The 18,669-nt window shown below is 41.5% G+C and overlaps 1 protein-coding gene across 1 annotated transcript; it reads right to left on the bottom strand.

The window, feature by feature from the left end:
- Positions 1-1,096: 1,096 nt before the first annotated feature.
- Positions 1,097-18,660, bottom strand: TMEM263 (transmembrane protein 263). The gene is made up of 5 exons (XM_084809678.1): positions 18,497-18,660; positions 15,006-15,053; positions 10,112-10,192; positions 6,015-6,084; positions 1,097-3,745 (listed from the first exon to the last, which is right to left on the bottom strand). Exons 4-5 carry the CDS (start codon positions 6,076-6,078, stop codon positions 3,459-3,461), a joined length of 351 nt encoding a protein of 116 aa, XP_084665804.1. The 5' UTR covers positions 6,079-6,084; positions 10,112-10,192; positions 15,006-15,053; positions 18,497-18,660; the 3' UTR covers positions 1,097-3,458.
- Between the last annotated feature and the right edge of the window lie 9 nt (positions 18,661-18,669).

The following is an 18,669-nucleotide window of genomic DNA, read 5'->3' as shown; positions in this document are numbered from 1 at the left end:
TATATACTACCATGCCCAGCCTTAATGACCCTGTCAGTCACATGGGGAGCCTGGCTTTGCAATTTCGATGACTGACAAACATACTGGCAAATCAAATGCTGATTCAACTGCCAGCCTTTCCTCCCCATCCCGATTCAAAGATGCTGCCTTCCCTTTTTTAATTTAAAAAATTGTATGATTATTAATGCATTTATCTGTCACTTTGTTAACAAAGAAAACTAAGATTCAAAACTTCTCCAGGGACTGGAGATTGGGTTTTCTGATGACATTACAGGTACCAGTCAATCAACCAGCTTCTGCAACAAAATTGCAAAACCATTTTCTTTTCTTCCAGAGTTCAACCCAGGAGATGAACAGGTAAGCATAGCTCAACATAGTAATGGAGAGGATGCTTCTAGATCAGTCCCACCATTCTGCTTATGTTTAGATTTCTCTTCTCCCTAATTGGACCAGACAACACTGTAGCCATAATCACAACTTCTGATTCACACAGTTTAAGACCCTATCTTCAGTTGAAAAATGCCACCTTAAATGACCATTTCTACATTATTATAAGTCTAAATATAATTCTATGCCTTGGCCTGACTCTGGCTAACCATTCTAGAAATAATACAATTCATACGCAAACTGTTCAGTTAAAATTATCTCTTTCTAATTCTGGAAGACACTCAAGAATCTTTGTAAAGTATTGCTAAAGGCTAACATGTTTGTTTTAATATGTTTTTAGGAATTCATGTAAGTAGCATCCAATGGTGTCATTCTGCAAACTCTGCAGAGCTCTGCCGAATCTTTCCACTGTGCAAGTGGTTGTGCATTATGCATGCATAACGGCTTGCACAAGCATAATGTGCAACCCATTGTACAGCATTGTGCAATGGGGTTGTCCAAATGTAGTGCGCAACCGCAACTTCACTTGGATTCTCCCCTTGTGCATAGTTTGGAACCTAGTTTCCGCTAGGCCAACATCATTTGCGCTAGTGGAATGACAGTTGAATACTACCTATTATCTCCTAATAAGGGAATAGTTGAATAGCGTGATGACATATATGTTGGTCAAGGCATCCCATATGAAAAGTTCCTAATACGTTCTCAGAGGCATACTTTTATTACAGTCCTTTGCCGCTTGATTTAATACAGCTTCTGCAAAACTTGTTCAGACAATGGCAGCGATGAATTCCTTGTGCTTGGATAGCTTAAAGAAATCACATTCTATTTCAGTTTTTAGAGATTATTTGGGTCACAGAAATGGTCAAGTAAAAGGTTGTTCTTATGAGCATATAAAGCTACCTTATACTGTCGGACCATTTGCGCATCTAGCCCAGGGTTGGGCAATGGCAGGAGGACTGGGAGCCATTTTTGCCCCCCGTCACACTGGGCCACACTCCATAGGGTGTCAGGGGAAAATTGGCATGTGTAATGCTATGGAGCATCAAAAGAGTCAAATGTAACTTGTTTTAAGCTATATTTGGCCCTTTTGGCACTCTAGAGTGCTACAGGCACCATTTGTTTCCTTAAAAAAAAAAAATCCAAATTTGGCGATGAGCAGCAGGGGCTGTGAACCCTCTGGTATTGTCCACCCCTGATGTAGCCAAGCATTATCTGCTATGACTGGCAATAGCTCTCCAAGGTCATGAGCTTAGAGATTTCCCAGCCTTGCTACCCATTATCATTTTCAACTATATATGCCAAGAGTTAAACCTGGGAACTTGTGCATGTATAGCATATGCTCTAGCACTAAGCTATGGACCTTTCCCTTGGCAGCTGAAATACAAATGGCAATACCACAATCGCTTATCACATTGTTTAATTTACAAACCTCTAGTAACCAGAATAAGTAATTTTAGACAAATGGTAATCAGTTTTACAAAAAGACACCACCCATTAATCTGCTCTTTATAATCAGAACCATTTTGATCAAGCTCAAATGCTTAGATTTTTCCTTTTATTTTAACACACGCATTTTAGGAAATACTGCATACGGAATATTCATGTGAGCTTCATCCATCTTTTATGGGCTACCAAAAATGCTACAAAGTCAACAAGAACATGCTGAAGAACTTCAAAGTAAAACAAGGCATAAACCCAAAAAATTACAGTACAGCCCACTGATTAGAGTAGGACTACTTTGGAGTTCATGGATTATGGATTAGAAGGAACAGAGCAAGTTATTCATGTACATCTTGCTCAGGAAACCTTGGAAATATATGCATTACATTGATTTATATGCAGGTCACCTAGTTATTTTTAATCACTTTGCTTTTATCATTGGGTGCCATTTTGTTTTTTTCATCTTCAGCAAACCTACCTGTTCAGGTATAAATGCTAGGGAGTTCTTTATGTTCTCATACTGAAAACAATGAGAAATCTAATCCATCAACAACTGTACTACACAGCCTCTAGTCAATTTTCACCCACTACAATGATATTAATGGTTGCTGGATTTGTGCCGTGTGTTCAAGAAGCAGATTTTAGAGTCATTTGTTCTGTTGGCCTAGAAATCACAGAGAACTGTTTTTATTCTAGAACTTAATGTTATCCAGTATTGTATGGACTGTAAACTTGGACTTAAATGTCAGTTTAAACAACCTAATGGCACAAAGGATTTTCATTTTGCAGGTGAGACGTGGGTACCAGTAAGCTACACCTGAGATTTAGCAGTCTTCAGTATCAATATATTTTTTTAAGTGTAAAGCTTCTTCCACAGACTGCATTGAAATGAGGGACATTACAACATCTTTATAGATTCACTAAGTAAAAATAGATTGTTTTTCGCCATAAGGCATGAATGACTGAGTTGATATAGGATATGTCTACATATATATATATATACAGACACACACGTGCGCGTGCACTTGTGACAGCAATCACCATTCAAAGAGTTTAGAGTGTGTATAAAAATAGTTTCAAAAAGCAAAGATATATGAAACCCTTTAGGCAGTTCAATGATTCCTTATCCAAGAAAATACAGAAACCATAGACTTGTAGCTAGAACATCAATATATTTATGATACTGCAGAGGCTACCAACTAAGGGCATGATCCAGCCAACATTTAAGCACTTTAATGTTCAACTAATTTTAAGGGAGCATATATTTAAATCCCTCCCATTGGGACCAACAGGGCTTCAAAGTGCTTAACTTTTTGCTCCATTTTTCACATTTTTAGTTAAAAACTGCAAGAAGATCTACAGTGAATTAATATTCAAATGTGAGCTATCCCTTCAGATCCATGTACTTGATTAGATACTTATCAAGTGTAACATTTCACCAGATGACTGCTTGAAGAAAACTATAAAGTTTTAGACACTGCGACACCATGCTACTTCTGTCCTTCCAGGTGACAAATATTCATATAGCTCTTTAGACGTGTTAAGACCTGTGGCTTTGTAACCGTCCAAATCTTTGCAGATTCAAAAGCCACACAGGCAATGTCCTTGACAAACTGGCCTCAGTTTCTTTCTCAGTCAGACTTATCCTTTTTCTTTCCCGTTAAAGGCACTTTGCTTGAGATAGCAGATCCTACAGCTGTAACACCTCCTGTCACAGCAGAAACACTTCCTTTAACTAATCCTACTCCCATAGAAGGCACAGCTGTTACTGCGGTTTTGGTCACTTCGAAACTTTTCCCTCCTATCCATGCTACACCGCCAATTGTGGCACCAACAGCTCCCTTAGTTATGCTGAAGAGGCCACCGGTCACACGAGAAAGCATGCCAGGTTGCTGCTGTGGATGATCTTTTAACGCATCTACGAAGAGAGAGTAAAATGTTCAAAACTCATTTAAAAGTATAAAAATAAACTCCAGATACAGTATCTTGACATGACATACACCACATGTACTATAATCATCCTTTGGGTGGCTGGTTATTTTTTTAGAAAATGCCATTGCTGCAAATGCAAGCTCCAATGAAAATATAACATTTTGAAACTTGATTTTCCCCCCATTTTTGGTACTTAAACTTTCTATAGTGTTTTCCCCTTTATCATATTTTTGTCTCCTACTACACATACAATAAAAAGTTTAAGAGTAGAGTTTATTTGGGCAGAAGATAACACAACTTCCAACACTCTCAAAACTTTTCAGCAGTTCACAGGAGATTCCTTCTAACCAAACTCTGCTCTTAGAACTGGCTTCATGTTTGGATTTACATGCCAAGGAATCCTGCAACCTTTGAATTTTGATTTGCATGGGTATCTGAGCACTTTCATATTCTGAATTTTAAAAAAGATGATCAGATTTAAATAAGCTTTTTGTTTCATCTTCTCTTTAAAACATTAACGTTGCTCACGTTCGTCACATAAGAACTCATCATTTTTAGCAAAATATGTACTATCGGCCAATGATCTCAATGGATAGGATCCAACGGTGTCCCTGTGCTAGCACTAATGACGTTGCACTAAATTAAACCAACACTTGCACAATGTAACTAGCACAATTGGAAAAAGTAGCGATGGCATGGTAAAAAAAAGGGGGTGATTTTTCTTTTTAAGAAGCACGTAGGGAACACATGCCTTGTTCTGAAGAAAAAAAATCATCCCTTTACTATTGTGCTACCAAAGTTTGATGCCAAATCACCACTTTCCCCATTGGGCTAGTTATGTTGTGCAAATGTTGGTTTATACTAGCACAACGTCATTACTGTTAGTGCTGGGACTCCAATGGACACTAGCCTGTGGGAGAACTGGATTAATAATTTCAGAAGAGTAGGAAAAAAATCTCAAGCTGGTCTTGACCAGCTAGCAGGCCAAGAAGAACCAAGGACATTATAAGCAAGGTGGACTGATTTAAATCAAGGCAATTTAAATCAATGATTTAAATCATGATTTAATCAGCAAGCAAAAGGTCAGTTTAAATCACTGACCTGAATCTATATTCCCATGGAATTTTTTTAATATATATTTCCTGAATGATGGTGGAAATCTGACATCTAAGCCATGTTAATTTACAGCTAAGCAGAGTATTCAAGAATAAAATGTAGAGTAAATTTTACACTGTTTCATTCTTACAAGCAGGCTTTGCACCTCATGCTTTTTTAACCTATAGAGGGAGTGTCTTTAAAATATTCCCAAATAGGGCCATTTTTATGACCAGCACCTATAACAGTTTGAGATTAACACACAATCCTATATATGTCTACTCAGAAGTAAGTTCTATTGAGTTCAATGGGGCTTACTCCCCGGTAAGTGGGTATAGGATTGCAGCTTTAGGGGGCAGCCCTATGTGGAGAGGTGGCTGCCTCTGAATTCGGAGGCGACCACCTATCCAATGCACAGCAGGAGAAGCACGGAGGGGATCGTCTCCTCCATGCCCCAGCTGCCCTGCATTTGTGGCTAGAGCGTGGGGTGGGGAGGCCGGACAACACACAGGAAGCATATTACCAGCACTTACACACTCCCTGCCCCTGGGAAACCGCCTTTTGCCCCACTCCGTGCTGTTCTTACGAGGGGGGACAATCTGTGCTATGTATGAGGCGGTGGGGAGGCAGTTCTCTGGGAACTGACCAGTCCTATGGCCATCTAGCCGCTGACTAGCAACCATAGGATTGTGCCCTTAGTATGGGAATACCGGAAGATGCACGCTGGACAATTTTGTCTTCTCTTTTTCTTTCCAGTGTTGCTCCTTTCTGCTTTAGTCTCTCTTGGCAGCTCAACATTTATGTTATCTAGTTATATTACTCTTTCCACATTCTCATTCAACTGGAAAGGACAATATTTTATGTATTCTAGCACTATCCTGAATAAAACTGAGCAAAATGTATTTTTCAAGTAATTTTCTGAACAGAGTCAGCTTTAGTCTTGAAATTAGTTCATAAAGGGAAAATAATTAACAAAATAATTAATTTCAGTGGATAAAAAGACTAAGTTTCAGCCTTCACCCTGCATCAGTTGATTCCTCAGAACTAACAACTATCAGAAATCAATTTACTGAAGTAGAACTGAACAAACACACATGCATTGTACCGTAAGACAACATTTTACCTTCAGAACTACAATAAAACCTGTTACTGAAATTTACCTTCTGGCGGCTCATCATTAAGATATGGGGGAACATCTTGTTCATTTTTGTCTGTTTGGTTCATTATTGCCTAAAAAATAAAGAAAGTTCTCATATACTATATAGGCACAGGCTTTTAAGAAGTCCATCTCTCACCCACCTCACGTTGGGAAAAAAAGGTACAGTTTAATCTTAACAGATGCTACACCTGCCAATGAATATGTATACGGTATATACATTGTATATGTATACAATGAATATGTATATGCATGCCAGTCTAAAATCTCAACATTTGATTTTACATAGGTGGTATGAACTGATGTACCAGAGTCACCAGTGCCATTTTCTGTGTTAAGCACAAACATTCAAGTTTCAGTCTCTTTTTGCCAGCAACTCCTGGGTGTAAGTTCTAGTTTAAAAAGTAGCGAAAAAATGTCACTGAATAGAATGGAAAAAGTAATTTATGGTAAAGAGGGATAGTAGATGAGGAGAAAGTAACTTTAGCTCAGATATGTGTGTACTATTGTGAGGAAACATGAAAGTTGAGAATGGTGTACCAGCAGCCATGAAAAGCAGTAGAGATAGGTACAAATATAGGAAAAGGGAGAGCTGGTTGGAGGGTCTTGGTGGGTCCAAGTGTCCTATGTGAGCCAACTATTGAGGAAGAACGCTCTACACCATGGTATTAAGGGTTTTTTTTTTAATGGTTTTTAAATTCTGCCAGAAAATACTGGAAATAAAGCTTAGGAGACAACAGAATAAGGTCTATACTGTAGCATTTGTAGATAAGACAAACATCTTTTCCAAATTGGGAGTGACAAATATAGATTATTTCATGCACAATTTTGTATTGCAGAAAAGTCCTATGTGAAGTACCTATTATTCAAGCAAAATATACATCAGCGTAGCTTATTTTCAGACATCCTAAGAGCAGTCCATGTTAGCTAAACTATGAATGCTCTTGGTTGATCTCATGAGGCCCAGCAGAATCTGCTCTTTGAAAAACAGGATAGCCACTGAATTAGTAAGAAAAGCTACTACTCAGGAAGTTACCCAAACTCCAACAAGGAAGGACTGCCACGAAATTGTGCTAGAACAGCTCCATACTTGAGGGAGTAAGGGCGCAATCCTATGCAGGTTTAGACAGAAAAAAGTCCTACAACTCCCAGCATTCCCCAGCCAGCCTGCTGGGGAATGCTGGGAGTTGTAGGACTTTTTTCTGTCTAAACCTACATAGGATTGTGCCCTAAGCAGCTTGTTTTACTTCTTGGCAAGAGTACTTTATTGTCATGAATTATAATTGAGGTGGGTGGTTACTAGGAGGAGGGCTTTTTCTGCTGTGGCATCCGGGCTGTGGAATGAGCTCCCTAGTGAGGTTCGCCTGGCACCTACACTGTATTCCTTTTGGTGCCAGGTGAAGACCTTTTTATTTCCCCAGGCATTTTAGCTTTCTAGACTTTTAGCTTTGCTGTTTTAAATCTGTATTTTAAACTCCTGCACTGCTGCTAGGTTTTATTGTGGTTGTATTGTTATATTGTGGTTTTAATGTTCTATATATTTTAAATTGTTTTATTGTGTGCTGTTTGGTTTTAATTTTTGTGAACCACCCAGAGAGCTTCGGCTATTGGGCAGTATAGAAATCAAATAAAAAAATAAAATAAATAATTGCAAGTTGAAAAATTTCTTAAGCCTCCCTTACTAGAGGTCAGGCAATATTCTATATTTGGATGCATCTATCTTTCCTCAGTTGTAAATCAAACTCCAAATATTAACACTCTATTCAGGAGCTGTTGTCCAGTAAGCTGACTTGTTAGTTTGTGCAGGAACATTTCCCTACAATTTAACAAAAATGATGTAAAAGTTAAGCTGAAAAGAGGTTTCTCTTCCTTTTTAACCATAAAAAGTTAACCACTGTAGTCACAGCAGCACGGATCCCAAATACAACCACCAAGGGCAACAATACATTTAGTTCTGGCAACCAGTAGTGAAAGCATCTAGCTTTCAAAAAGCTAATGACAGTCCAGGGAAGCAAAGTGTGCACCTTCCAAATAAGCACAAGGCTGCATTGTGCTTGAACACAGGATCAATGTCATGGTTTGGAGGGAAAGGGTGTCTGTGTCTGTGTGCGTGCATGCGCATGTACACATACACTCACAGAGTTCCCATGGTTTCTCCCCTGTAAAAAAGACAAAACCCTTATCAGGCAGTGGATTCCAAAGGAAGCGAGAGAGCACCGACTTGTTGGCTACTAAGCCAGGTCAAATTGTGCAAATCCCTGGATACTAGAAGACCTCACACTGCTTAATGCTATGCATTCATACATTTTCAACACATCGTGAAGAGCTGAGGCTCTGTTGTCAGGAGATAAAATACTGCGATTAAGTTTTTTGCTGGTCTGCCATCACAGTAAATTACATTGCAACACTTGAAAAATGCTGACCTAATGAGTTGAACTTTGGCCTTTGGCAAGATATTAATGCAAAGTATAAGATCAGCATGACAAGTTCATTAAGGGCAAAGATTCATCAATTAAAAGGGACACGTTTTTAGCTATCCAACATTTTAATGACTGCTTTTTATTCTAATGTGACAAATATATTTAAATCTAAGGGTGAGTTTATCCCATGATATTAAATATATCTGCCACTGAAGTCAGTGGGTTTTACTTCAAAGTAAGTATGTTTAAGATAACAGTATCAGAAGTTTGGAATAGCCTGCTTTCATGCCCCACTAGGTTACCATGTGGAAGCGTTACGAAAGCTACCAGGTTATACCTTATAACGGACTTAGTTCAATAATGCCCTGTGGTCCACACTGCTCTGCTGAAGTCTTTCATGTCCCTTAATTAGGGCAATCAAGATCATATGGAATTTTGCCAAGTGATGTGGCATTAACGCTACTCTCCTGGTTAGATTCTAGTCTGAACAGCCACATATCCCCCAAAGATTTCATTGGATACAGCAGTAGTCTCTACTTCCTGTCCTTAGCATAAAGTAGTTTTAAATCACTTTTGGGAAGTTGCTATTTTAGTAGTAGTAAATGCTTGTACACAGTCAAGATGGCATGAATTAACAAAGGCTGAAAGCAGATTTGCAACCCCCCTTCTTTCCGTTACCAACTCAGCTTTATTAAAATGAGTAATTTTGCTTTAGGGTAAACATTCTCTTAGGAAGTTATCAGCCTACAAACTGATATTTACAGAGCTTTTACAACCAACACTTTGGAGATACAAAAGGACAAATATTTACCACTGTAAGACAGACCAAGATGTTAAGCATCAGGGTATTCTTTTTAGCGTTATTATCTGCAATCCACCTCCTAAAATCAACGCCAACATTTCTATCATTTTAGCAGGGCTGGAATGCTTCCTATTTCAGGTTTTTAAAACAAATACAGGTCAGATATAATTAAAATATTGAAATACAACAGCTAACATGTAGCCTAAGTGAGCAATCCTATAGCCACTAGACAGTGTCCAGAGGGTCATAGGATATTGTGGTTTATGGGAACTGAGGTTGGTGCCAGCGCTCTGACTGTGGTTGCCAGCAACCACGCTCCCCTCCCCTCCCCTGCTGCCTCATAGGCAGCATGTTTCTTGACAGTCTCCATGCTTGGAAATGAAGTGTGGAGCGGGCAAATAGGGGACATTCCTGGGGGCAGGAAGGGGACCGCAGAAGCCACTTACATTGGTTCCTATGCACTGCACAGCCTCCATCCCTCCTGATCTTATGTGCCCCAGTCAGACAGCCAAAATCAGCCATCTAGCCACAAAAGCAGGGTGGGCAGAGCGTGGAGGAGAGGATCCCCTCTGTGCTCCACCCACTCTGCATAGGATAGTTGACCGCCTCCAAGTTTGGAGGCGGCTGACTATCCCGACAGGATTGCATCCTAAATCAGGGATGGGAAGACAGATCTCCAGATGTTTTGGACTTCAACTGTCAGCATTCCTGACTATTGGCCATGTTGGCAGAGGCATCTGGGAGCTGACATCCAAAGCACCTTCTGCTCCACCCCTGGCCTAGATGTCACTGAAGTATGGTCTTTTAAGAAGTCTTCTGCAGCATTATAGAATTAAATAAATAATAGTATTCTAAATATATTATACCCCACATACATACCTATATAATCCCTTGCTGTATAGCTTCAAGGTGCCAAGTACAACGTCTCTTTTCTTTTTTCTTGTAATTAAGTGACACCATCTACAATAATAAACTAGTTGTAAGTTTCAGGGGGAAACAAACATTAGCACAAGTTAAGAAAATATAATTTACACATGTCTAGTAATATTTATTCCCCTTCATGGATCACTGCCTTGTTGTGGCGAAGGGGCTTGCGTAACTCAGTGAAGCCATAAGCTATGCCGTGCAGGACCACCCAAGACGGACAGGGCATGGCGGAGAGTTCTGACAAAATGTGGTCCACTGGAGAAGGAAATGGCAACCCACTCCAGTATTCTTGCCAAGAAAACCCCATGGAACGTATCAGAAGGCTGAGATGACGTCGGAAGATGAGCCCCTCAGGTCGGAAGGTGTCCAATATACTACTGGGGAAGAGCAGAGGGAATTTCCAAGTAGCGCCAGAAAGAGTGAAGCGGCTGGGCCAAAGCCGAAAGGACACTCAGCTGTGGATGTGTCCGGTGGTGAAAAGAAATCCAATGCTGTAAAGAACAATATTGTCTAGGAACCTGGAATGTAAGATCAATGAATCAAGGTAAGCTGGAGGTGGTCAAACATCGACATCTTGGGAATCAGTGAACTAAAATGGACAAGCATGGGCGAATTTAATTCAGGTGACCATTATATCTACTACTGTGGGCAAGAATCCCTCAGAAGAAATGGAGTAGCACTCATAGTCAATAAAAGGGTGGGAAAAGCAGTACTGGGGTACAATCTCAGAAACGACAGAATATCTCAGTACGAATCCAAGGCAAACCATTCAACATCACAGTAATTCAAGTCTATGCTCCAATCACTGAGGCTGAAGAAGCTAAGGTTGATCAGTTCTATGAAGACCTACAACACCTTCTAGAACTAACACCAAAAAAAGATGTCCTCTTCATCGTAAGGGATTGGAACGCTAAAGTAGGAAGTCAAGAAATCACCGGGATAACAGGCAAGCATGGCCTTGGTGTACAAAATGAAGCAGGACAAAGGCTAATAGAGTTTTGCCAAGAGAACACGCTGATCATAGCAAACACAGTTTTCCAACAGCACAAGAGGCGACTCTACACATGGACATCACCAGATGGTCAGTATCGAAATCAGATTGATTATGTCCTTTGCAGCCAAAGATGGAGAAGCTCTATACAGTCAGTAAAAACAAGACCTGGAGCTGACTGTGGCTCAGATCATGACCTGCTTCTTGCAAAATGTCGGCTTAAACTGAAGAATGTACGGAAAACCACTAAACCATCCAGGTATGACCTAAATCATATCCCTTATGAATATACAGTGGAGGTGAGGAACAGATTTAAGGGATTAGACCTGATAGACAGAGTGCCTGAGGAAATATGGACGGAGGTCCGTAACACTGTTCAGGAGGCAGCAACTCAATCCATCCCAAAGAAAAAGAAATGCAAGAAAGCCAAGTGGCTGTCTGATGAGGCTTTACAAGTAGCTGAGGAAAGAAGGGAAGCGAAAAGCAAGGGCGAAAGGGGAAGATATATCCAACTGAATGCAGAGTTCCAGAGAATAGCAAGGAGAGACAAGAAGGCCTTCTTAAATGAACAATGCAAGGAAATCAAGGAAAACAACAGAATGGGAAAGACTAGAGATATCTTCAAGAAAATTGGAGATCTCAAGGGAATGCTTTGTGCAAAGATGGGCATGATAAAGGACAAAGAAGGCAGGGACCTAACAGAAGCAGATGAGATTAAGAAGAGGTGGAAAGAATACACAGAAGAACTATACAGGATAGCCATGATAGCGCAGTCACTGAACTTGAGCCGGACATCGTCGAGAGTGAAGTCAAGTGGGCCGTAGGAAGCATTACTAACAACAAAGCTGGCGGAGATGACAGTATTCCAGCTGAGCTATTTAAAATCCTAAAAGATGATGCTGTTAAAGTGCTGCACTCAATATGCCAACAAATTTGGAACACTCAGCAGTGGCCACAAGACTGGAAAAGGTCAGTTTACATTCCAATTCCAAAGAAGGGCAATGCCAAAGAGTGTTCAAACTACCATACAATTGCACTCATTTCACATGCCAGCAAGGTTATGCTCAAAATCCTACAAGCTAGGCTTCAGCAGTATGTGAACTGAGAACTACTGGAAGTACAAGCTGGGTTTCAAAGAGGCAGAGGAACTAGAGATCAAATCGCCAACATTCGCTGGATCATGGAGAAAGCAAGAGAATTCCAGAAAAGCGTCTATTTCTGCTTCATTGACTACACTAGAGCCTTTGATTGTGTGGATCACAACAAACTGTGGCAAATTCATAAAGAGATGGGAGTACCAGACCACCTTACCTGTCTCCTGAGAAGCCTGTACGAGGGTCAAGAAGCAACAGTAAGAACCGGATATGGAACAACCGATTGGTTCAAAATTGGGAAAGGAGTACGACAAGGCTGTATATTGTCGCCTTGCTTATTTAACTTATATGCAGAGTACATCATGAGAAACGCCAGGTTGGATGAATCACAGGTCAGAATTAAGATTGCCGGGAAAATTATCAACAACCTCAGATACGCAGAGAATACCACCCTAATGGCAGAAAGCAAAGAGGATATGAAGAGCCTCTTGCTGAGGGTGAAGGAAGGGACTGCAAAAGCTGGTTTGAAACTCAACATTAAAAAAAGAAAGATCATGGCATCTGGCCCCATCACTTCCTGGCATATAGAAGGGGAAGAAATGGATGCAGTGACAGATTTTATTTTCTTGGGCTCCAAGATCACCGCAGACGGTGACTGTAGCCATGAAATTAAAAGATGCTTGCTCTTTGGGAGGAAAGCTATGGCAAACCTAGACAGCATAGTAAGAAGCAGAGACATCACCTTGCCGACAAAGGTCCATATAAGCAAAGCTATGATTTTCCCAGTAGTAACGTATGGCTGTGAGACCTGGACTATAAGGAAGGCTGAGTGCCGAAGAATCGATGCCTTCGAACTGTGGTGCTGGAGAAGACTCTTACGAGTGCCTTGGACTGCAAGGAGGTCAAATCAGTCAATCCTAAAGGAAATCAACCCTGAGTGCTCATTGGAAGGACAGATACTGAAGCTGAAATATTTTGGCCACCTAATGCGAAGAGAAAACTCCCTGGAAAAGACCCTGATGCTGGGAAAGATTGAAGGCAAACGGAGAAGGGGACGGCAGAGGATGAAATGGCTAGATAGCATCACTGATGCAATGAATATGAACTTGAGCACACTCTGGGAGAGAGCAGAGGACAGGAAGGCCTGGAGTGCTATGGTCCATGGGGTCACGAAGAGTTGGGCACGACTTAACGACTGAACAACAACAAAAAGAAGTAATATTTATTATCTATGAAATTTCTAGAAGAAAAGTTGCTGAGGGTGTTCAAGAAATGTATCCTAGATAATGTGGAGCCTGGACAGTGCATTTCCTAGTGTTCTGTTGCTATTTTTATCTTAGTAAAAGAGTTTTGCAGTTTCATACTTATTCTGTAGGCGCCAAAGAAGCCATATACAAAAAGAGCTGGTCCTGCAGAAAAGGAACAGTTTTGCAATCATTCAAGAATCTATCAGGGCATATACATAAGGTGCAAAGTTGTACCAAAAGCTTCAATATAAGCATTCTAGAGCTGCTGCACCTAATTTCCTACATGGTATCATTCCTGCATAGAAAGTTGCACGCGGGCTATCTACACATCATCACGTGTGACAAATGTGCATACGCCTATTTTGCAAGGGAGTCTGCCATCTATTGGGACTTCCCACCATATGTAAATGCATGTGCATTCACCATTCATGATGGCGTAAATGCAGATTGAACTGAATTTCTTACACAAAATGCTACCTGTAAGAAACCTCTTATTTCATTTTGAATTTCTTTCATAACAATGTATTATTTCTTCAAGACCTGCCCCATTCAGTGCAGTTATTAATGAGGCAGCTTGTATAGCTCAGTGGCTAAAGGATTGGATCAAATCTTGCCTCTGCCATGAACTCACTAGGTGGCATTAGGCAAGTCGTCCTCAATCCCCTCCCTCATCCACAAGGTAAGGTAGGTTAGAAAGGATTTCTCAAGATAAGGTGAGGTGCTCAGACCACTCAAAAAGCACCATAAAAATATATTATGTATTATTACTATTTTAAGGCAGCAGATTATTTTTATGAAATAATTTTCAGTGTCCAAGTATTTCCAATGGAGTACTTTTCTTTATATTGGCAGGCAAGGTGACACATGCAATAACACAAACTATTTCAACCAAAATTATACCTATGCTGTTCTGGATTAATTGCTTGTTGCTCCACTGTAAATTACCCTACTGCAGATGTTCATCTGAGCACAAAGCAAGACTACATTCCACACGCAAATACACATTACATTTTTCAACACAGATTTTTTTCATACATGTAAAATCTGAGTAGCCTACAAGTGAGATTTTGAAACTGATTTGCGCTGTGTTTAAGATATAGTAGTGTTAGCATCAGATTTTTGAATGGAGCACTCAGGATACAAATTTATGTATTTCAGCCCCCCAAGCCCCACTGCATGTTTGTCTCAAACTCTACTTGAGTTTTGGAATGGGCTCGCTTATGAGCCCCCTTATGAGCTGAGGGTGTGGGCAGTCTGCTTCAGTCTCTCCCAATTATGCCAACTGAAGTTTTGTGCCTCTGCAAACCCCTGGATTGGTGGGGATATTCTCTGGTTGCTGAGAGTACACATTTGCAACGCTCATACCAGGCCAGTTTTTAGGTTTGGGGAAGTTGGGGTGGAGTTGTTCCTCTCCCTAATATTTTTCTGCAAAGGTAGGTGACCTCTACCATTGACAAGGACCCTCCCTTGCTTTGTTCAGTTGTTTACATACATACATATATAGAAATACTTACCAACTGTTACAGCATTCACAAGTCCCACTGTGATTTTCTGAATTAAACCTAAGAGAGTAACATGCTTATTAACATTTATACACAACAGACTTCTCAGAGTAAATTAAATCTCAGCTGCAACTCACAGTGACCTGGGAAAATACAAGCTATTTGTGTGGTTCATAAAGACTCATAATTAATGCAAAGCTTTGAACCTCTAAGAAAGGCTTTCTGGTTAACTACAGTTGAAGATGTTCTGGCAGCACTGCTTTGATGAACAAGTTCTCAGTGCGCTTCTATCAATCAAGCCAAGTTTAACCAACGGGAGGCACAGACAGTTGTTAGTAGCACTCACTCTTATCACAGGCCAAGAGAATAGAGAGGCTGTACAACTACTTAAGTATTTAGTGTACTTTAAAGTCCCAGAAAGGGGGGGGGGGTAGAAAGGGAAAAAGCCAATAGGAAAAGGGGTTGCCCCCATCAGTTTTCAATAATCAAAAGTAAGTGAAGGGCGTGTGCACACACTTCTCACTACACTGATTGCAAGGGAAAGAAGAGCAAGACGGCGTCCTGCCATCTTTAGCTTCATATTTTGAGAATCAAGACTCTGAATGATACATTAAAGAATATCACAGGAAAATAGTTGTTGCTTTCATATTTATTAAACAAAACACCAGACAATTGTAGTGCATATTTTAGTGTTGCTGTCCAGTATCTTGAGGGCAGCGTTGCACTAACTGAGCAAGAAACAGGTCCATTTAACCTTCTTGCTGGAGGAAAACAGCTTCACATAAGACTGGCTCCTAGCAATTTAGAAGTTGGCAGAGCTGTTCCTCCCTAACCCAGCTAACCTCAAATTAGTCAGATGCTTACTCTTACTGAACTCAGAATGTAAAAATGGAGTGGTACTTCCTTCATTACCTATAGCTAGAAAAAGGAAGGGCCTGCAATCAGGAGAACTGCTACGTAGGGCGGGGACAGGTAGAGCGTATCTACTGCCATTGTGCATTTTGAGACACTGACTGGGCTCACACAACACGACAATCCACACTCAAGGTTGGGTATGGATTGAGTGTGGGTTGTTGTTGAACTGTGAGTTGTTGTGTGAACCCAGATGCACTAACCAACCATGGTTTAATAGCCACAAACCCACAAAGAGAACTCATGGCTTGTTGGGTTATGAACTGTGGATTGTTCATGATTAACAAACTGTTGTTCGTTAGCACAGCTGGGCTCACACAAGTCAACAACTCACAGTTCAACAACAACCCATGTTCAATGACAACCCACACTCAAATTTGAGTGTGTTTCATGTTGTGTGAACCCAGCCATTATGAAGGCACTTTGGCAGTGAATATTGAATGGGCAAATTGATTGTGGGGCCAATGATATTCTCTAGGTACTAAGACCAGTCAAATACAGCATTTCTCCATCTCATTATTTTATCAAGAACTAAGCATAACATAAGAAGCCTCCAGTAAACCAAAAGCTAAAATTTGAAAACAGAAGACATATTTCTTCTAATTATTTTATGCTCCATCACCTAAGTCACAGTTTAGCACAGCTGGGTAACTGGGGATTTGTTGGCCAAATCCACCCATCCCCTGTGGAATTCTATCCATTTTTTTTCAATTTATTGTAAAAAAAAATGCCCATAGTTCTCATAAGAGAAAAAAATATTTCCAAAAAGTGTGAGAGATTTCCATGCTTTAACATTATATATCTTTGGGGATTTTATATGCAACACCCTGGCCAATGGCCACTCTACTGTATACCACAGTGGGCCTGAGGCGGGGGGGGGGAGGGGGAGGTGCAGGAAGCCACGCTTCTGGCTCTGTACTACTGTTTGGGAAAATAATTCCCACCCCATGAGCAGAGGTTTCTATCTTTGGTTTAGCACAGGGGTAGTTAAAGGATATTCTATTCTCCAGATAAAGATCTGGGAGCCATGCACCTGCCACACAAAGTGACTCCCATGCCACACAAAGTGACTCCCAAAGTGAGTGGTCAGACTCTTTAATAAGAGTGAAGTCATTACTGCTAGATGGCTGACCAAAGTCATGGACCATGTACTTTCAGGAATAGCGTTACTTACACATACGTCCATTTACATGCTGCATACAAAATCAAACCGAGATGGAACATCAACATTTAGAACAAGGCATTCTGCATAAATTCAGTTAATCATTACTCTATGTTGAGAATAATAATGATCCTCCCAATGGAGACTGGAACAAAAGCATCCTGAAACCCCCCCCCCCCCCTCAGAAGTAGGTCTATGTAAGCAGCAGTTTGGGACATAACTGCTTCTATTACATGAAGCTGTAAATGGGAACCCTACAGAAACAAAGAGAGTTAAATGGATGGATCACAGCAGTGACGTGGCAGGAGAAACAGGGATGTAACCTGGAGCCATACTGCTGTTGACGTGCTGCCTGGATTCTTTCCCCGCCTCCTAAAGGACTCTTCCACGTTGAACATGGTGCGTGTTTCTAATAAAAGGAGCTAAATGTCCTCCTGCCAGAAAACAGCGGCAACTCCTGCCTTCCTACCTTAACGACCTGCACACATCCCTTATTTACAGGTTCTCAGGCCATTTGCACTCTAGAGAGCTAGCAAGCTCTCTCTAGCTAGCTAGCTAGCTAGCTTGCTTCTAATAGCTGAATTAACTGGGAGAAGGGCTCTCGACATATTACCTTGCTTTGCTCCATCAAAGCTGTAAACAGTTCTGCAGAAACAGGCTCTCCCGGGAAGACTGGCTGGGTTTTTTGTTATACGGCGAATGTCTTTATGCCACATTATCGGGAGCCTCTGATACGTGCATATATTCACTCTCACTCACGTTAGGCTTAAATTCTCTGTGAAGATTGCACGTTTGGCCATTTTAGATTTCTGCTTTAACCCTATGCACGCCTACCTGGCAGTAAGCTCCACTGAACGCTCAGCAGGGCTTACTTCTGAGAAAACACGCACAGGGTTGCTCTGTGTAAACCATTTTAAGCACAGGAACGAACAACGGTTCCTCCGAGGCAAAGCTGCATTTATTTATTTTTTACAAAAACAGAAGGCTCTTAAGACTCCGTCCCTCAACCCTCCGTTTCCCTTGTATATCCCCAAAGCTACAGCATTATAAACAGAAGAAATCGGCGGAGGGTGTCTCTTCACTTAAAAACAGGCTCCCTCCGGCAAATTTAAAACACACACGCGCCTCCCATTCGGTTATGGCCGCTCCTTCCGAAGCCACCCTGGAGTGGTTCCCCCCTTAAATTCAGGCCACCCATTTTCCTCCTGCCCCGTCCCCCCGGGCCCACTGGCGTGGGACGTCAAGAGACCCCCTTCCCGGCCCTCTAATGCTTTGGGGGCCCATGGCGGCGAGGGGTTCGCCCTGGCGAGGTCGGTTTACTCCCACCCTCTCTTCTTCCTCCTCCTCACCGGAGGCCAGGGGGTGGGGAAGATGCTTAAGTCCTCCCTCCCCGCAGAGGGGGGCCGAATAGGCCGCGTCTCCCGCTCACCTCCGTGGGCCTCCCTCTTCCTCCTCGCCGCTCAGGTCAGTCTGGCTGAGGGCTCCGTCGGCGGCTCCCGAATCGCGAAGCAAACTCCGAGAGTCTCTCGCAGCAGGCTGCTCCTTCAGCGCCTGCCGACGTGGCGCCCTACGCACCTCGCCCTGTCCCCGCCCGAAGAGCCC

This window comes from Heloderma suspectum, chromosome 7 (assembly GCF_057233095.1).
Source record: "Heloderma suspectum isolate Gila_16-S chromosome 7, 16-S_ref, whole genome shotgun sequence".
In the NCBI taxonomy this organism is placed as follows: domain Eukaryota; kingdom Metazoa; phylum Chordata; class Lepidosauria; order Squamata; family Helodermatidae; genus Heloderma; species Heloderma suspectum.
Note: the sequence above shows the minus strand (reverse complement) of the source record. Positions and strands in the feature narration are given on the sequence as shown.